Source organism: Capricornis sumatraensis, chromosome 15 (assembly GCF_032405125.1).
Source record: "Capricornis sumatraensis isolate serow.1 chromosome 15, serow.2, whole genome shotgun sequence".
Taxonomy (NCBI): Eukaryota; Metazoa; Chordata; class Mammalia; order Artiodactyla; family Bovidae; genus Capricornis; species Capricornis sumatraensis.
Window position 1 is genome coordinate 80,408,728 of NC_091083.1, and position 19,927 is coordinate 80,428,654.

General features: G+C 44.5%; 1 protein-coding gene across 1 annotated transcript in view; it reads left to right on the forward strand.

The window, feature by feature from the left end:
- ARFGEF2 (ARF guanine nucleotide exchange factor 2) overlaps positions 1–19,927 on the forward strand; it is an 81,927-nt gene that overhangs the window by 49,754 nt on the left and 12,246 nt on the right. Inside the window, exons 22-33 of the mRNA XM_068987222.1 lie at positions 2,735–2,882; positions 4,600–4,699; positions 7,141–7,181; positions 7,283–7,452; positions 10,620–10,771; positions 12,555–12,727; positions 15,412–15,572; positions 17,178–17,308; positions 17,443–17,572; positions 18,794–18,929; positions 19,358–19,496; positions 19,605–19,659. Coding sequence (XP_068843323.1) covers positions 2,735–2,882; positions 4,600–4,699; positions 7,141–7,181; positions 7,283–7,452; positions 10,620–10,771; positions 12,555–12,727; positions 15,412–15,572; positions 17,178–17,308; positions 17,443–17,572; positions 18,794–18,929; positions 19,358–19,496; positions 19,605–19,659 — 1,536 coding nt within the window. The remainder of the gene's footprint in view (positions 1–2,734; positions 2,883–4,599; positions 4,700–7,140; positions 7,182–7,282; positions 7,453–10,619; positions 10,772–12,554; positions 12,728–15,411; positions 15,573–17,177; positions 17,309–17,442; positions 17,573–18,793; positions 18,930–19,357; positions 19,497–19,604; positions 19,660–19,927) is intronic.

Here is a 19,927-nt window from a genome sequence, read left to right on the forward strand (position 1 = left end):
TCGCACAGAGTCGGACACAACTGAAGCGACTTAGCAGCAGCAGCAGCAGGGAGCCGAGATCCCACATGCCTCTTGGCCAAAGAACGAAATATAAAGCAGAAGCAATATTGTAACAATTCAATAAAGACTTTAAAAACCGTCCACATCAGAAAAAAATATTTAAAAGAAAAAAAGATAATGTTTCTGAAGGGAGAGACAGCCAGCATTACATGCTCCCTGATGGACGCACACAATAGCACTTAAGAAATGTTTTTGCCTAAAACTCCAGCCTGAGTCAGTTCAAGCCTCCACTGCTTATTTAAAGGAAACAGGGAGTGGAGGAGCACGGTAAGTGGCATCATGAGAACACAGCCTGCGAGCTGTGGGACACGACAGACTCTCAGCAAATGACCAGGTTCTTCAACAAATAAATGGGAAGAAAAATAGAGGGGTGAGGGAGAGAAGGAAACAGAGAGAGAGAAATCTCTTTCTGTAAAGAAACTTCAGAGAAAAACCGATAAAGATGCTATTGAAGATGGTCTTTAATACTTTGATCACAGTGTATTAAATTAAGAAATCACTGCATAAGCATGGTGCGGCATCATCCTTCATGCCAGGCGTACACAGAAAAGGAGACTTGGAAAGATGAACGCGCATGTTAGCATCCTCTCTGTGTGACAGAATTATGGAGACGATTTATTTCCTCTTTTTCCTTCAGTTGTACTTTCTAATTTCTCTACCGCCTGAAGGTATTACTTCTTTGTTTTAGAGGGAAAACTAAGTAGAGTAGAGGCTCGCGTGTGGAGAGTGGTGGGGCTCTGATGACCTGGAAAGGAAGTTGCTGGCAGCCCCCTGCCGCCACAGGGATCACACAGTACATGGCGAGGGCCCGGGGCCAGACAGCTGGTCTGGGTGTCTGCCTCTTCTGCCTGTATGACATGGCAAGTTACTTCCTCTGTGCAACCTTCAGAGGGTTGTTGTGAGAAGGAAAGGAATTAACATGTGGAAAAATGGATTAGAACTGAATTTGGCAAGAAGAGAAGGAAGTGGCAGCCCAGTCCAGTATTCTTGACTGGAGAAGCCTGTGGACAGAGGAGCCTGGTGGGCTACAGTCCACAGGGTCGCAGAGAGTCGGTCATGACTGAAGTGACTTAGCACGTACAGGAGCTTAGTAGCTCTTAGCTGTTAATCACTGTCATCATCGTGGCACATACCTTAGTCGTTTTTCACCCTGTCGTTCCTTTCTCTCTTGCCACTCTGAAGTGTTCCGTATTAGAAAACATGGGAGGGGCAGGTTGTCATTGTTTTGAGTTGTGTGCTTTATTAATAAATTATTTCCTGTTTTCCTGAGGAATCAGTGTACCCTAATGAATCAGTAGATAGCTGCTCTCTCCCCTAGAACTTTCTTTTTCTTTTAACTGAGATATACATTAATGTGGGGCCCCTGCCAGTTGCCGAGTGTACAGCGGCAGCTGGAGATGTTAAAAATGAATCAGCCAAAAAAAATGCCATCACTGATTTGATGGTCAGACACTCTGAGAAGTCAGGTTGGTATCAGTAAGTCCTTGGCCACAGGTGTTACATACATATCCCAGCTTCTGGAAAAGGAGGTCATTAGCAGCTTACCAGTAATAATTTAATAGTGTGACACGTGGACTCCCTGTGGTTCATTCGAGTGCCTGTCTTAGTCAAGGGGAGGCAGTTTCTAAGTGAAAATCCTCAGCAGTTCTCCGTGGTGTCGTGGAGTCCCATACTCTGGGACTGGGTTATAAGGTCACCACGGAAAGCAAAACTCAGCCGTAGTCAGAAGTCCCCATGGAAATTCCCTCAGAAGGGTTTACCTGGAGATGTATGTGCCGTCCCTCCTCAAGTTTCAAGCAGCCAGTTTCTGCTGCAATAGACGTTGAAGCCCATCTCTGTATTCAGATAAGCTACAGCTGGGAGAGGGCCATGGTCGGGTATGGCCTCTCCAGCGCCTGAGCCACCCCATGGGGCTGGGAGATCGTCTTTTCTCCTACCGCCCAGCCATGCCAGGGCATGTCCTCATTTATTCCGTTAACCAGAAAATAATCGTCAAGTGCTGGGGATTCAGCAGTGAACAAGACAGAGTTGATGCCCTGTTGGCACAAAAGACAGAGAACAAATACATAACATAATGCCGGAAAGTAAGTACTTAAGAGAAAAAACAAAACCGCATGGCCAGGAGATGGTGATGGGGAGGGTGTGTGATCACAGGTGGCTGAGGGAGGTCCCTGGGGACACAGGTCTGCGCTGGGAGTCTGAGGGGTGAGCCATGGGGAGGAGCAACAGTAACACGTTCAAGCATGAGGAGCAGGCGGTGTGCTGTGGATCTGAGGGGGAGGGTGGGAGGGAGGTGGGGATGGCTGAGCGGGGGGAACGGCGTGGTGACCGGAGTGCCCCACTCTGATCAGATGCTTTGTCTCTATGGAGCGCTTATTTAAATTTGCCTAAATGGACATCCATCTTGCCTCTCTGTTGTACTAGTTTTTCTTCTGCTCATTTTCTCTTTCCCTTTTTAATGGTTTAAAAAATAAAGTAACAAGGTCTGTCTTCCAGACCCACACTCAGGGCGTTGCCTAGCCAGAAGTAGGGAAGCCAGCCTGAGTCTCTCAGATGTTATCCTCTCCTGAAAGGCCGCATGTTTCAGAGAACTCTGTAATGACTGAGTTAAGGGGGCACTGCCCTTTTTGGCCAATGAAGCGGGAACTCATTTCTTCACACCCTCTTTCCTCAGATCTTGAAGTGCATCAGCCAGCTGGAGCTGGCTCAGCTGATAGGAACCGGTGTGAAGACGCGCTACCTGTCTGGCTCCGGGCGTGAGAGAGAAGGGAGCCTGAAGGGCCACACGCTGGCGGGAGAAGAGTTCATGGGCCTTGGCCTCGGTAAGGTGCCAGGCCCCCCAGCCGGCCGCTGTGGATTCACAGTTAACAGGCACGAAGCCCTTGCCTTGTCAGGACCATAGATCACCTGTTTCTTGCGTGCCAGCTGACAGGATGCCTGTTAACGGAGTGGGAATGCCGTCTCAGCTCTCAGTTGTGATTAAACTGTCGAGTAAATGCTAATTTTATCGACATCAGCAGGGTGCATCACTTTTCTTTCTATGCATATAAGTATGTTGTGGGGTGGGAAGCCATCTGGTGTTCAAGGAGTGGGTGTGCATATCTTCAGATTTCAAATAAATTCAGCCTCTCTTCCCTGTTCATTTGGGAGGCTTATATTAATAGGTATTCTTATGAAAGTAGGGTTATTTCTGGTGATACATTGAACTGAGAGACTCTCTTGTCAGTGATACAATGATAACAGTAAAAAAGGGCAGACATCCCAGGCCACATTCTAAGCACTCAGTTTGTATATTTTAATTCATTTACTCCTTGTAACAACTCAGTGAGATTGGGGCTATTATCCCCGTTTTGTAAATGAGATAAGTGAGGCAAAGGGGGATGAAGTGCTATGAACAAGGTGCCGTTTGGAGGAAGGAGCAGAGGTAGGTTTCAAGCCCAGGCCATTTGATGCAGAGAGCAGACTCCTAGGTCCCACAGAGCGCTGGTTGGAGTCGTTCAGTTAAAAGTACAAACTCCGAACATGGGGGAAGGGTAACAGCACCTTCTTCTCGGAGTGTATGTCAGGATGACTGAAGTAGAACGCCTCAGATCTTCAGTTTTAAACCGTTACATGTTCTAGGAGCTCTGAGTTAGTATCAATCAACTTGAATTCGTTTTTTCTAAACACAGACATTTAATACTGTAAAAAATATAGAAGACTGTTATGACAGGGAGATGGATGGTAAAGGAAGAGAGAGAACTTGTATAAGAACGTATTCTTGACGACCCTGTATGCAAGACAGCAAAAAAGACACAGATGTGTATAACGGACTTTTGGACTCAGAGGGAGAGGGAGAGGGTGGGATGATTTGGGAGAATGGCGTTGTAACATGTATACTATCATGTAAGAATCGAATCGCCAGTCTATGTCCAACGCAGGATACAGCATGCTTGGGGCTGGTGCATGGTGATGACCCAGAGAGACGTTATGGGGAGGGAGGTGGGTGGGGGGTTCATGTTTGGAAACGCATGTACACCCGTGGTTGATTCATGTCAATGTATGGCAAAACCAGTACAGTATTGTAAATTAAAATAAAGGAAAAAAAAATTATTACAAGTAAAAAAAAAATAAATTATATATTAAGAAAAGCTTCTTGGAAAAAAAAAGGCATGGAAGCAAAGTAAAAGTATTGACTGTCTGTAGCTTAAAACTTGGTTGGCTGTTTGTGACCAGTTGTCCTGAGGCTTTGACTTCATAACTTGGAGGCATTTATTTCCAGGGTTCGTTTGTTTACATTAAATTGCTCCCTCAGTCTAATGACCTCCTCGTTTTGTTAATTTAATAAAATGTACCCTTACCTAAAAAAAAAAAAGAACGTATTCTAAATGCAAAAATGCCAAAACCTGAGTTTTATTTTGCCATCGTTGGAGGGTTTTCTTTTTTTTGCTTGCAAACCAATCTCACAGTCTCTTGTCTGTGCACGCTGATGTCACAGGATACTTGGTTCTCTACTTGACCATTTCAGAAGCACCGTTGCTTTTGTGCACTGTGTTTCAGGTAATCTGGTGAGTGGCGGAGTGGACAAGAGACAGATGGCCAGCTTGCAGGAGTCAGTCGGCGAGACCAGCTCTCAGAGCGTGGTGGTGGCTGTGGACAGGTAGTGAATTTGTTCTCCAGGGAAGCTGGGCCAGCCAGCGCCTTGGCGCCTTCTGATAGTGCTGGGTGTGGAGGATCCCTAGTCTGTTTGACTGTTGTGTTTCACCCCAGATCACTCAAACTGAGCAGCAGAAAACGCAGCACGTTTGGCCCACAGCTGCTAATCACCTTCACATTCACTTGGATTTTGATCTTGAACTGTCATAACCTTTTTAAAAACTATATGTTGGGGAATTCCTTGGCAGTCCAGTGGTTAGGACTCTACACCCTCCCTGCCTAGGGCCTGGGTTCAGTCCCCAGTTGGGGAATGAAAATCCCACAAGCCATGCAGCACTGCCAATAAATAAATAAAATTATAACTTCAACTTTGTGGCCAAATTATGTCAGAAACGAGTTTTTGCTTGTTCTAATGTTTTGAATTTCCTTGGTTTAGAAGTTACTTTTTAGAAAATTTTGGAAAGAGTATTGGATTTAAAGCCTGTCTGTGAGTGAGAGTTGGCCAAGTTGACATTTCCATTGGTTTTTCTTCACAACCTTTCAGTTGTTTCTTTTGACTTAAAACTTGACCTAAACATCCAAGAGCAACAGAGATATTCTCATTTGAAGATACTCATTATGTTGTTGTTTAATTGCTAAGTCGTGTCCAACTCTCTTGCAACCACCTGGACTATAGCCCACCAGGCTCCCCTGTCCATGGGATTTCCCAAGCAAGAACACTGGAGTGGATTGCCATTTCCACACTAGGGCTTAAAATAGGAATTTTCTTAAAAGTCAAAAAACTCCTGAAAATTGCCATTGAATGATTATATACACTAAATATAAATAATTTCAGATAATAGCAGTATAGAATTTATGACATCATTTGTATTGCTGTCAGAACAATTTTCTTGGTATTAAACTCTTAAAAGCGTCTGCCTCTAATACGGGAGACCTGGGTTCGATCCCTGGGTCAGGAAGATCCGCTGGAGAAGGAAATGGCAACCCACTCCAGTATTCTTGCCTGGAGAATCCCATGGATGGAGGAGCCTGGTGGGCTACAGTCCACTGAGTCGCAGAGAGTCAGACATGACTGACTTAACTAACATAGCATATTTTTATCATCTTGCTCCTGCTGCTTTTCTCCTTCTCTCCAATAGAAATACTGTCTGCAACACACTTTTGTTGAGTTTTTCCCACTTTTTCCTCTTAGGTTTGGGCCGATAGAACAAAATGTTTGTTCCGCTATTAACTGCACGTTTCTTCCCTGTTTCTCTGCCTTAGCGAGATAGTGGACAATAGTAGCTTGTCTAGCACCTTTCTTTGTGCTTATATTTCTTAAATTGAGACATAATTCGTACATCCTAAGACTTACTCTTCTAAAATGTACATACAGTCAGTGGTTTTTAGTATATGCAGAGTTGTGCAGCCATCTAATTTCAGAGCTTTTTCATCACCCCATAAAGAAGCCCCGCATTTTTACAGTTCCTGTAACCACTAGTACACTTCCTGCCTGTGTAGATCTGCTGATTCTGGACATTGTTTGAATTGTTTTATTTTCCCCTTTCAAGTATGTCTTTTTTGCGCATGATTTTGGGGCTCTTTTGTTAGTTGCTAAGTCCTGTCCAACTCTTCGAGACCCCATGGACTGTAGCGTCCTCTGTCCATAGGATTCTCCTGACAAAAATACTGAAGTGGGTTGCCACTTCCTTCTCCAGGAGATCTTTCCAGACTAGGGATCAAACCAAGTCTCTTGCACTACAGGAGGATTCTTTACCACTGAGCCAGCGGAGAAGCCCCTCTGTTGTTAAACACATATATATTTACAATTACTAGATTTTCTTCACATATTAAATCATTTATCATTGTGAAATATTCTTTGTCTATAGTAATGACTCCAGTTTTAAGTCTGTATTGTCTGATATCAGTACGGCTACTCTTGTTTTCTTTTTGTTAACTGTTTACATGTGATTTTTTTTTTTCACACTTTTACTTTCAGCCTGTTCAGGTTTGAGTCTAAAGAGAGTAGCAGGATGGATTAAAATAAACATGGTCTAAATATATGCTGTCTAAAAGATTCAGCCATTTTTCTTGAATAAATATTGTCCCAAGCCTTTGGTAATTTCCAGAGTTCATATCTGAAAAATCTGTTACATTTTTGTCAGTTTTTTGGTTGCTCTTATGGAGGAACAGCTTTTTAAAGGTCCTCAGTCTGTATTCCCCCTGCTGTGGAATACCGTATTCCACACTATCGTATTTTGACTTGCCCCCATCCTTTTTGAGGTTGCTTTTCTCTTCCTACCAGTATAAGCATTTCTGCTCTCAGTGCGCCTCGTTGACCAGTTCTGTACCTCTGATGGGAAGTGCCAAACCTGAAATGTTGCCTTTTTGTCTTTTCTGAGTGTTTGAAATTGAACCTTCATCTTCCAAATTTAATTTTTATTATATCTGGAATTTTCTTCCTAGAATTTTTACTGGCTCCACCAGGCTGGATGGAAATGCGATAGGTAAGTATTTGACTCACCTGTGACAACTACAGAGCCTCCTGTTATAACTGTCTGACCGTTACTAACGCGGCCTCGCGTGTGTTGTTGGGTCTGGCCTGTAGTTGACTTTGTCCGCTGGCTGTGTGCCGTGTCCATGGACGAGCTGGCTTCCCCCCACCACCCCCGCATGTTCAGCTTGCAGAAGATCGTGGAGATCTCTTACTACAACATGAATCGGATCCGACTGCAGTGGTCCCGAATATGGCATGTGATTGGAGATCACTTCAATAAGGTAACTGTTCAGATTCAACAACCACTCTGTTGATGTCCAAAAAAAAAGGCAGGCGACTTCAAAACACAAGCGATTGAGTGTTTAGGTGCCAAAATTCACTTTCCCTGTGGATTCAGGAACAGCTGATAGCGTACCTACATATTGATAGAACTTATAGAGAATGAGTTAAAAATCCATTTGTGTATAAAATACTTTAATATCCCATGTTTAGGATGTAGGCTCACACCATAAAAATCATTACGATCACTGGACAAACACATTGGTGCTTGAAAGCACTGCAAAACCTTGAAGCGCCTCTGAATGACCAGCGATTAAGTTAGGTTCTTTACAGTTGCAATATAAACGTCACTGCTGCCTGTTTTCTGGCTTCCATCGCCACCCTTCATCTGAAATCTTTTTGAGGAAACTAACATTTATTTAAATCAGAAACAAGCCAGAGACTTCCGTGTTCTAAACTGAAAACTACAGAGAGAAAACCAGATTGCTCTCCACAAGAGGTTTCATTGTATACATATAGACGCATGCACGTGTATACTGAACAAATGAAATCAAAATATATATTACATACATAAATGTATGTATCTGTAATGTCATTTGCTTTTTAAGGGAAAACTAACAGCTTAATAATACTTTTTCCTACCAAAACACATTTCATGATTTCAAAACAATTTTCTCAGGCCTGGAGATAAAGAGTTGTAACACAGATGCTTAGAAATAGTGTGAATAAAAGACAGCTTATCCAAAAGAGAACTGCGCTCTCTACATTGAATAGAAGAAAATCATAAGAAGTAATCTGCCATTGGGATTTAGAGCAAACAGTTGAGCGATGGTGAATCATTTGTAGCGTTTGCCAATTGCTTGGTATAAATACTGCACAGTGGTCGATGGACAGCTTCCAGTTTGGTGTCACTAAATGCAGACTGGGGAGAGTTGGGCACTGTCGGCTGTCCCAGGCAGCTGTGGGACCACTGAAAGGAGGCACGGTCACATGCAGCCTTGTTTCTAACTTGGTGCATCAGCTAATCTGAGGTCTCTGTTACTTTGCTTGCTTATCAGCTCTACGTGAGGCACTTCTGAGCACACCATCTGTTTAACAAACTAGCTGAGTACCTCGTACCAAGTAGTAGACAGATGAGGTCCCTGCCCTCATGGAGCTCACTTGCATTCTGTGATAAAATTGTTAAGCCACTAAGTCATATCCGGTTCTTTTGCAACCCCACGGACTAGAGCCTGCCAGGCTCCTCTGTCCATGGGATTTCCCAGGCAAGAATACTGGCGTGGTTTGCCATTTCCTTCTCCAGGGGATTTTCCTGACCCAGGGATTGAATTTTCATTTCCTGCATCAGCAGACGGATTCTTTACCACTGAGCCACCTGGGAAGGCCTCATGATAAAATAGCTGATGGTAAAGGGTCACACTGCAGTGTGTCCAGCCTCTCTGGAGGTGACCTCTCTGAACCCTCAGTGAGGAAGGAGCCACAAGAGCCTGTAGATGACCCACAGTAAATGTTTGTTGAGCAAAGGGTAACATCGCCACCTAAAGTAGTCAAACCACTCAGCACTCATGTTTCCCGCCATTCTGGGTAAATAAATCCCTAGTGGACATCACTGATAGGAACTTGCTTGGGAGAGTAAATGTGAATCATTAGCATGACTGCACCTTGTATTCTCGTCCAAGCCTGTGACACGCTTGAGACCTAGGCTGGCAGGTAGTAATTAGACCTTTCATGGTTGTCAGCCTCATTACATATGCCTGTTCCATCTCATCAGTGCTCTGAAGTGCGAGGTTGTGGCCTGCTCGGTTGCTCAGTCTGGGGCTCTTCACTCTTTCCACCACCTCAGGATGTTCCATTCCCCATGGGAGCCGGAGCACATGAGAAGCCTGTGGGTTTGAGCAGGCGGGTGGTGGACTAGAGCTCTCGGGATTCCTGCAGTCATTGGGACAGTCCCATGTTTCTCCACTTCTAGACAAGGGCACAAGTGTATCCAGGGGTGCACAAAACTGCATAGTAAGCGTAGAGTGTATTCCTGAAGCTGCCAGGGATTTTTAGCTAGGGAATAATAATATTGCTGCTAAGTCGCTTCAGTCGTGTCCAACTCTGTGTGACCCCATAGACGGCAGCCCACCAGGCTCCCCCGTCCCTGGGATCCTCCAGGCAAGAACACTGGAGTGGGTTGCCATTTTCTTCTCCAGTGCATGAAAGTGAAAAGTGAAAATGAAGTCACTCAGTCGTGTCTGACCCTCAGCGACCCTATGGACTGCAGCCTACCAGGCTCCTCCATCCATGGGATTTTCCAGGCAAGAGTACTGGAGTGGGGTGCCATCACCTTCTCCAAATAATATTGTTACTAGTCTCTGATTACATCAACATTACATGAACACTTTAAAATATTACAGTTAACAGCACCTTTGACCATCAGCAGCCCTCAGCCAGACTGTCATCAAAGCTAGTTATTTTTTTAATCCATTCGATATACAGGCCAACCTCAGAGATACTGCAGGTTCAGTTCCAGACCAAAGCGGTAACGCAGATACCACAGTGAAGTGAGTCATATGAACTTTTTGGTTGGTGGCTCAGATGGTAAAAAACCTTCCTGCAATGAAGGAGACCTGGGTTCAATCCCTGGGTTGAAAAGATCTCACCCGGAGAATTCCATGGATGGGAACCTGGCAAGCTACAGTCCATGGGGTTGCAAAGAGTAGGACATGGCTGAGCGACTTAACACTTTCAAACAAGTTATGCTTACTCTATACTGTAGTCTATTAAGTGGATAATAATTTAAAAAATGTACATAGCTTAATTTTAAAATAGTTTGTTGCTAAAAAATGTAAACCATCACCTGAGCCTTCAGCAAGTTGTAATCTTTTTGCAAATAGTGACATCAAAGATCATCGTAGCACATGTAATAATGAAAAGTTCTGAAATCATGTATGAATTATCAAAACGTGACTCAGAAACGTGAGCATATTTTCAAAGCAGGTTTAATGTATTTTGTTGTGAAACTTTAAACTGTACAGGTAATAGCCAAGAAAGAGCCTTTTCCTCCTCCTGAGGTCTGTTTTCCCAGAGCATTTATTTTGAAGGCAGGCTGTGTGTGAGGTTCAGAACCCCACATCCACAGTTGTTCCACTGTGCCTGTTTCACCTCTCCTCCTGTTCCTGCTTAGGTTGGCTGTAACCCCAATGAGGATGTGGCTATCTTTGCTGTTGACTCATTAAGGCAACTCTCCATGAAGTTCCTTGAAAAGGGAGAATTAGCCAACTTCCGTTTCCAAAAAGATTTTTTGAGGCCTTTTGAGCATATTATGAAGAAAAACAGGTATGTGCATTATTCTGGAAGACCCTTAGACCCCTGTTGGGGTCTAAGAAGGTCTCCTAACAAACTGAGTACCTTGTACCAGGTAGTAGATAGATAGAGTCTCTGTCCTTGTGGAGCTCACTTGCATTTTGTGATTAAATGACCACACAATCAGTCTTTTTTCCTCTCTTGTTGATGGAAGCAGATAGAATGAGCTGGACTGTGATTCACACCTCTTGTCTCTAAGTAAATCCCACTGAGATCGCTTCATCACCTCCACAGAGGGCAGATCACACTACTGCAACCCATAGACATCATGCCTTCTTACCTGGGCTGGTGCCAGCGGAGTTCAGAGAAAGGGCCACTGCCAAAGTACCCTTGAACAGGGGGAGACATTGGCCCAGCCTTTATGCCCCAGGGACGTGATAAGAGAGATCAGGACAGCTGTCCCCCTGAAGTAGTCACTCTGTTCATTCATTCACTCGGCCTGTATTTTTGAGGCCTGCCATCTGCTACATACTATTCTCGCTGCCAACCGTACAACAAAACAGAAAACAGTCAAAAGTTCCTAGTTTGGCCCTGATTTGATGATCATTGCAGCTAAGTGATGGGTCTATGTGTGTTTATTACCCCATCTTCTCTTTTATGTAAATGAAATCTTCCATAATAAAAATTTTATAATCCCTGTTTATAGTCCAGTGAGATAGATAAATAAACCCAATGTTTAGTCAGTGGTGATAACCACTCTGAAAAACAGTGTCAAGGTAAGGGGAGCACTCTTATATGGGCAGTCAGTTGAGGTATGTTAACAGACATACATTCTAATCTACTGTAAATATCCAAGGAACACCATGTTGAACCTTGCAGCTGCTTTAGGAAATGGACCATTTCTTCTGTCTTCAGGTTTTGTTTTGTAATAATTTAAAATATTCATCTTAAGTTACATATGTATATTCCCATCCAAGTGTGTGTATTTAGCATACACAAATATCTTTGCCCAGAAATCTAAGAGGATATATAATTTTAGGAATGGTGTACACAGGCCACATCTCTGGATGGAAGATTATGAGTATGTAATTCTAAATGTTTGGAGCCAGAAAAATTGACCACAAGGCTATGGACTGTTTGCTTAACAAGTCAGCGGCAGACAGTCCCAGCATTGGTCCCATAGCCCAAATTGTGACCAAGGAACCAGGCTCTTTCTGTCCCTTTGTTTGACCTAAAATGAGGTACTTTTCTTCCTTGAGTTTATTGTTTCATGATTGCTGGATGGAGGCTTCAGCTCCAGACATCATGCCGTGTTCACAGTGGGAGTGATTGGGAACAAGAGGAAAAAGGGCAGCGCCTCACAAGTGTATTCCTTCTAAGGCAAAAGCATAACCTTCCCAGAAACCCCTCCCCTCCCATGCACATAGATCTTTCTCTTACATCTAATTGGTCAGACCACATGGCTCCCCTTGGAGACTGGGAAATTGAGGATCTGGCACATGAGACAAGATTGTCACATTGCTTACACTGTTTATGCTGGTTCCCTGAGATCGAGCATGTGGCTTCCCAGGTGAAATCAGACTTCTGTTATTAAGGAGATGGGAGGATGACTGCTGACTAGGCAACTAACTGTCCCAATGACTGTCCTATTATTTTCTTCTTTTTGTCTGTAATTTTTTTCTTTTTAATGAATCTGGATTACTACATGCTTTAAAAAAAATTTTTTTTTAACTATTGCTATTATGGATTGAATCATATTCATTTATCTTCCCACTGTCCAAAGTACAGATGACATGGCTGCCCGTTCCATCCTCAGGTCTCCAACCATCCGGGACATGGTGATCCGCTGCGTCGCCCAGATGGTGAGCTCCCAGGCGGCCAGCATCCGCTCAGGCTGGAAGAACATCTTCGCCGTGTTCCACCAGGCGGCCTCGGACCACGACGGGAACATCGTGGAGCTGGCCTTCCAGACCACAGGCCACATCGTCAGTAAGTGTCTCCGTTCCCTCCTGACTGACGCCCCACATGCAAGTCTAGGAGGATGACCACTTACTTCCCGTCTAGTTTACTTCCAAAAGGGGCTTCCTTGTTTCAGCCACACTGTGATGTACTCATGTGTCACGTGGTATGCTGGGCTCTTGATGTGTGTTTAACCGTGAAAGGAAGCACAGTCGACCCTCGTTATTCACAGTTTCTATGTTTGTGAGTTCATGTAGTCGCTAAAATTTATATGTAACCCCAAAACCAAAATTCCTGGCCCTTTGGTGGTCTTTTGCTGACATGAACACACACAGAGCAGCAAAATGCTTGTCACCCAGGGTGCCTGTTCCCAGCTGAGACTAAACAAGGCCTTCGTGTTTCAGCTTTTTTACTGCAAATAAACAAGCGGGGACTTCCCTGGCGGTCCAGTGGTTAAGAGTCTGCACTTCCAGCACAGGGCCCGTGGGTTTGGACCCTGGTCAGGAAACTAAGATCCTGCGTGCTGAGTGGCACAGCCAAATAAAAAACAAGTATCCTTTCTGTGGTAAAAAAAAAACAAACAAAAACTCACTGTGTTTTCGGCATCTTTGTCTTAGTTTGTGATTTCACCTTTTAAATTAGTTCATAGCACAGTTCTGATGTGCTAGCCAGTGTTCCTAAGGGCAGGATGTCTGTGTGGTCCTTTATGGAGAAAATACATGTCTCAGCTTCGCTCAGGCATGAGCTGCCTTGCTATTGGCTGCAAGTTCATTGTCAGTGAGCCAACAAAATATTCTAAGTATAGGAGATCAGTCCTGGGTGTTCTTTGGAAGGAATGATGCTAAAGATGAAACTCCAATACTTTGGCCACCTCATGCGAAGAGTTGACTCATTGGAAAAGGCTCTGATCCTGGGAGGGATTGGGGGCAGGAGGAGAAGGGGACGACAGAGGATGAGATGGCTGGATGGCATCACCGACTCGATGGACATGAGTTTGGGTGAACTCTGGGAGTTGGTGATCGACAGGGAGGCCTGGCGTGCTGCAGTTCATGGGGTCACAAAGAGTCGGACACAACCAAGCGACTGAACTGAACTGAACTTGTCTTTAGACAGGACTGCACACAAGGCAAGTTTATGTGTTGATAGGCTGATGAAAGTATTGTGCGCACAGGCTCACAGGAACCTAACTCTGTTTCCCCGAGGAGCGATGGTTCAGTGTTTGCCAGTGCATCGCTCACAGCAGCTTTGTAGAATGAGTACCATGAGTAACAAGAACTGACTACACAGTCATCCCTTCATATTGGTCAGAAACTGGTTCCAAGACCCTCCTCAGGTACCAAATCCACAGATGCTCAAGTCCCTAAGATGAAATAGCATAAAACCATTGCACATCCTCCCGTATACTTTAAATCAAGTGTAGGTTACTCATAATACATGATACAACATAAGAAGGCTACGTACCTAGTTGCCAGCATGCAGCAAATTCAAGCTTTGCGTTTTGGAACTTTCTGAAATTTTTTTTCCAGGATAGTTTTGGTCTGGGGTTGTTTGAACCCACTAAGAAAACCAGTACTTCCCCGTTTCACTGAAGAGGAAACAGACGCAGGAGAGTAGGGTAGGAGAGCTTGTCTGAGGTCATACCACCAGGAGGTAGTGGAGGGAGACTGCCGCCTGCAGTCCGGCCCAGAACTCGCGCCCTGCGCCCTGCACTGACCTCAGTCCCCGGGCCTGCCTGTTTGCCGGTCTTGCTGTTGGTGGACATTGTAAGACACTGGGTCAGCTTTGATTTTTTTTGAGGTCTTTTAACTTTTTTAAAATTATTGTCATTCATATTCTTAGGTGGTATCTGTGAGATTTTGAAAACCATCAATTTTAAACTGCCTGTCAGCTTTGGCTCACTGACCTTCCCTGTCTCACTTTGTCCTCATAAGGTCCCAGCAAGGTACCACCAGGTGTGATCTTAGGGCGGCAGCAGCCAGGGAATGAAGGGATGTGCTCAGGGTCACAGAACTGGGGCCAGCGCTTCCCTCAGTGTTCAGCTTCCGTCAGGCAGACCCTCTGTGCCAACCGCACATGCATCCATGTTTGTATATCTCTCGCAGTTCCACTGACTCCATCCTAAAATGGACAGCTTGTCTTCCTGGCGAAGCTTGGTCGTCTCTTGGCGATCCTCTCACTTCCCAGAGTCCTTCCGCCGCCACCAGCCTCTCCTGTTTTTTGTCCCCTCACCCAGCACCCACCCCACCTGGGATTATTTTACGTATCTACTGATTGAGGTGATTATTGTCCATCTTACCCACTGGAGCAAAGGCGGGAAATTCAGCTGCTTATTGCTGTCCCTGGGGCCCACAACCACACTTCGTGGGGGTTTTAATTTCCCATCTTATCCATAATTTTATTTTTTATTAATTTCTATTGCAGTATAGTTGCTTTACACACTTTGCATGTGGTTGGCACTCAATAAATGTTCATTGAATGAATGAATATTTGGGCCTTTACCTCGTTGCTTGAGCTCAGGAAGCAGTGCAGTTTAGCTCTAGTTGTACTGAGGGCACTCATTCCTGAATAATTTCATTAGAAACCCTGTCTTCCAGAGACCACTGACATGCCTTCCTTAGATTTTTCACTGCAGTAATCATCTCCTGTGTTTGTGTGTGTGTTTAATCCTCGTTTCCAAATCCTGGTCTTATTAAAAATGTGCCTTTGTTTCCCAGCAACCATTTTCCAGCACCATTTCCCTGCAGCCATCGATTCCTTCCAAGATGCTGTGAAGTGCTTATCAGAGTTCGCCTGCAACGCTGCCTTCCCTGACACGAGCATGGAAGCCATCCGACTCATCCGCTTCTGTGGGAAATACGTCTCTGAGAGGCCGCGGGTACAGTGTTCCTCTTCGCACTCTTTGAGCCGTGGCGGGGAAGGATGCGTGGACAAAACACCCTTGCTCTCCTGGGAAAGAGCTTTTCCAGCTGCTCTCTTACAAATGTGTGCTTGCCCTAAACTAGATGTTTATTTCCACATACTGCCATAACAGGAGTTCTACTTTTCTGGTTAGTTTGTATGTATGAAAGTATTTTATTTAGTCTGAACTTTTATATAGTATCCTACAGATTGTTTTTGTAGAAGATAACAGTTTAGCTGTGAATTTTGGCAAAGCTGAAGAAGCTAGACATTGTATTTGAGAGAGACCAAACCTCTCTTTTAGGAATGACATTATGCCACTGTGATATAGCCAAGAAATCACATTTAGAGATCACCTTTTGTTTTCTCCAAAAAATGCTGAGGGTTTTTCTGTTACATCTCACTTTCCTAAAGTGGTTCAGCTGACAGCCTCAAAACACTGCAGTTGGGTGAAAACAAGCAGGGCTAAACTGATGGCCTGTACGGATCTCTTTTTTAAGCATTCTTCACAGGAGTGCACGCCCCCGAGATGATACATCTGGTCCCGGCAACAGCTCAATGAGATGAGATGACGATGAGACCACTGATTGAGCACTCAGAACATGTCAGGCAGCGTTCTAGGCATGTTCTGTGTGTGGATACCTTTAATCCTCGCATCAGGCCCATAGGAGGGGTAATTAGATTCCTGTTATACAAGGGCAGTAAGTGAAGCACAGAGAGAAATCGCCGAATGCTAAGTAACCAGAGTTGATACAGAAACTCCATTGCAACAGAGCGTGCTTCTTCAAGAGTGGTTAAGGATCAGAGGGCTGAGGACCCCAGAGACAGGGCAGGAAGTAGGGCTTCACATCTGGACTGTGTAAAGACGGCCAGCACCTGCCTACACATATGGCTTTGGGCCTCTTATTTAATCCCTTAGTGCCTCTGTTAACTCACCTACAAAGCGGAACCATTAATTTCTACCTGCTTCAGGGAATTGTGAGAATTGTTAACTCATGTAAAACACCTTTACAGCTCCCGGCCCTTAGCAAGTGCTTAGTCAATAGTAGGTGCTGCCCCTCCTATTTTAAGTAATACGATTACAGTTGTTCAGTTGCCAGGTCGTGTCTGACTCTTTGTGACTGCAAGCACGCCAGGCTCATCTGTCCACCACTATCAACCAGAATTTGCTCAAATTCATGTCCATTGAATCAGTGATGCTATCTAATCATCTCATCCTCTGCTGCCCCCTTCTCCTTTTGTAGTAAAGTTTGGGAACGGTCTGAGATACTGAATCATCCTGGATGTTTTGCTATCACCATTTGACCTTTATCACTTTTCTTAATGTAAAACCTCCTGCCGCCAGGATTCTTGTGATCTGCCTCACTCACCTTACTCTAAAACCCACAAAGGTCCATAGGGAGAAACCGTGCATGTGCCTTTGGGACAGACTGGTCTTTATCTCTGCAGGATTCCCCAACAGACCCTTGCTAAACTGAGGTTTTTAGGAGGGGAAATGAGGGGCTTTCATCTTCTTGTAGTTCTGGTTCGGCTCCTTCCTTTCACCTGCTGGGTCTGCCTCTGAGGGATGCTCTCATTGTAGGTGCTGCAAGAATACACAAGTGATGACATGAACGTGGCTCCTGGTGACAGAGTCTGGGTCCGCGGCTGGTTCCCCATCCTCTTTGAGCTCTCCTGCATCATTAACAGATGCAAACTAGATGTCCGGACCAGGTAACTGCATTCCGGCTCCCCTCCCAGGGGCCCCTTCCCCACCTCCCCGCCTGGGTCTCAGTCCCCGCCTCCCCCGGCCCCTGCCCTCTTCTCCCACCCACCCCCTCCTCTGTGCCCGGCTTTGTTTCCCCCAGAGGGCTCACAGTGATGTTCGAGATCATGAAGAGCTATGGCCACACCTTTGAAAAGCACTGGTGGCAGGACCTGTTCAGAATCGTGTTCAGGATTTTTGACAACATGAAACTCCCCGAGCAACAGTCGGAGGTGGGTGATGACAAGAGCACTGCCCCGGGGAGATGGGAGAAGAGCTGCTCTGGCCCTCGTCTGTGCCCAGGGTTGCGTCGTCAGCATCCACAGCCCACAGAAGTCCTGCACAGTGAGCCGTGTCGGGTGTGTTTTGAAAAGGAAAACGCCCTTCCTGGCCCTCCTCTCCCAGTCATCGAGTAGTGCTGAGGAGCTTCCCATCTGGGGATGAGGGAGGGGAAATAAATCTCCACTGTGCGCCCACTCGGCCCTTGAGCACCGAGCCTGCCGGTTCAGCAGGCGCCTCGCGGTCCTCTTCCTGTTTGGTTCATACCAACTTCTGAACAGTTGGGAGAACGTGAGGTTGCATATGTTTCTTCAGCATCGTGTTCTCATTTCCTTTAGGTGTAGGATTTGTTGAATCATGTGGTAGTTCAATTTTTTGAGGAACCTCCATGCTGTTTTCCATAGCAGCTGCACCAACGTATATTTCCGTCAACAGTGCCCAAGGGTTCCCTCTTCTTCACATCCTCTCAAGCATCTATTATCTCTTGGCTTTTTGATGATGGCCGTTCTCATAGGCCCGAAGTGTTATCTCATTGTGATTTTGATTTGCATTTCTCTGATGATGAGTGATTTTGAGCGCCTTGTCGTGTATCTGTTGGCCATTTGTATATCTTTGGAAAAACCTGTCTATCCAACATCATTTTTAATATTTACATTTTTGTGTAAGGTGTATTGAACATAACTAAAATTTTTGAATGTATCATTGGGCGGGGGTGTTGTTTTTTGTTTTGGCTGTGCCACACAGCTTGCAGGATCTCGGTTCCCTGACCAGGGACTGAATTGGGCCCCAGCAGTGAAAGCACAGAGTTGTAACCACTGGACATCCAGGGAGTTCCCAGAAGTATCACTTTGAATGACTGTTTAAATTCTGTCATATGGATGTTCCCAACTTAACTGCCGCATTACCAAGCATTAATTTATGTCTGTGTTTACAGTAGATAAATACCCATGTGGTAAACATCTTTATTCATAAACCTTCAGCCACAGATCTTTATTTCTTTAGGGTTCATTCCTGGAAGTAGTGTTACTGCATGAGTGGATGTGGACATGTTTAAGACAGTTGATCCCTATTGCCAAATTTTGTTTCAGAATATTTTGCCAGTGATATGTGAGAATTCCCATCTCACCACAAGGAGAGTGGCTTTTAAACATTATCTTTTAATTTTTTTTTTCCAGAAATCCGAGTGGATGACAACAACTTGCAATCATGCACTTTATGCTATTTGTGATGTGTTTACCCAGTTCTATGAAGCTTTGAATGAAGTTCTTCTTTCTGATGTATTTGCACAGTTGCAGTGGTGTGTAAAACAAGGTACTTTTCATGTAGCTAGGCTTTATTTTTCTTGACATAGTCTTAAGTGAGAGATTAATTTTTTCAACATATAGAAGCGTGAAGGCTGAAGAGTGCATTTATAATTGGTGAAAGTGAGTATTTTTTAATTAAATTAGAACATAAAAACAGTTTCTCCTCCGAGCCAGTTTATAAGTCATTTCTCATACAAGTACCAAAATGTTGACCTTCTTCCATTCCTAACAATAAAGTTTAAAAAATAATTTTACCTCTTTATAGCCTACTTAAACGCTAAAAACTTTAATACTATCCCTAGCAGTGCTTCATTAATTAGAGGCCTACTAGCCTACCAGTTGCATTGTCTCCCCACATCACAATATGCAGCATCAGTGATCAGGCTGGAATCAGAACAGCATTTGAAGTTTAATGATAGATGTTTTATTTTGCAGATAACGAGCAGTTGGCTCGGTCAGGTACAAATTGCTTAGAAAACTTAGTAATATCCAATGGAGAGAAATTCAGTCCTGACGTCTGGGACAAAACATGCAGTTGTATGCTGGATATCTTCAAAACAACCATCCCCCACGTGTAAGTGTCAGTGTGATTACTGCTGTTTACTTCTGTGTTCAGTAGTTGTTTTAAAGCTCCAGGCTGCCCTTCATATTGATTATTTCCCTTCTCTTGCGTTCCTTAAAGTCTGCTGACATGGAGACCTGTAGGAATGGAGGACGATCCAGCAGAAAAACATTTGGTAGGATTTTTGTTTTTTCAGTTGTCTTTTCTCTGATCACATATCATAGTAAAAAGTTAAGGAGTTTAGGCTTTTCTGATGGGAAGTGAGTAAAAAAGGTTGTAAGAGCTGAAAGTGAAAGCGTTAGTCCCTCAGTTGGGTCCAGCTCTTTGCGATCTCATGAACTGTAGCCTGCCAGGCTTCTCTGTCCGTGGAATTTTCCAGGCAAGAATACTGGAGTGGGTTGCCATTTCCTTCTCCAGGAGATCTTCCTGACCCAGGGATGGAA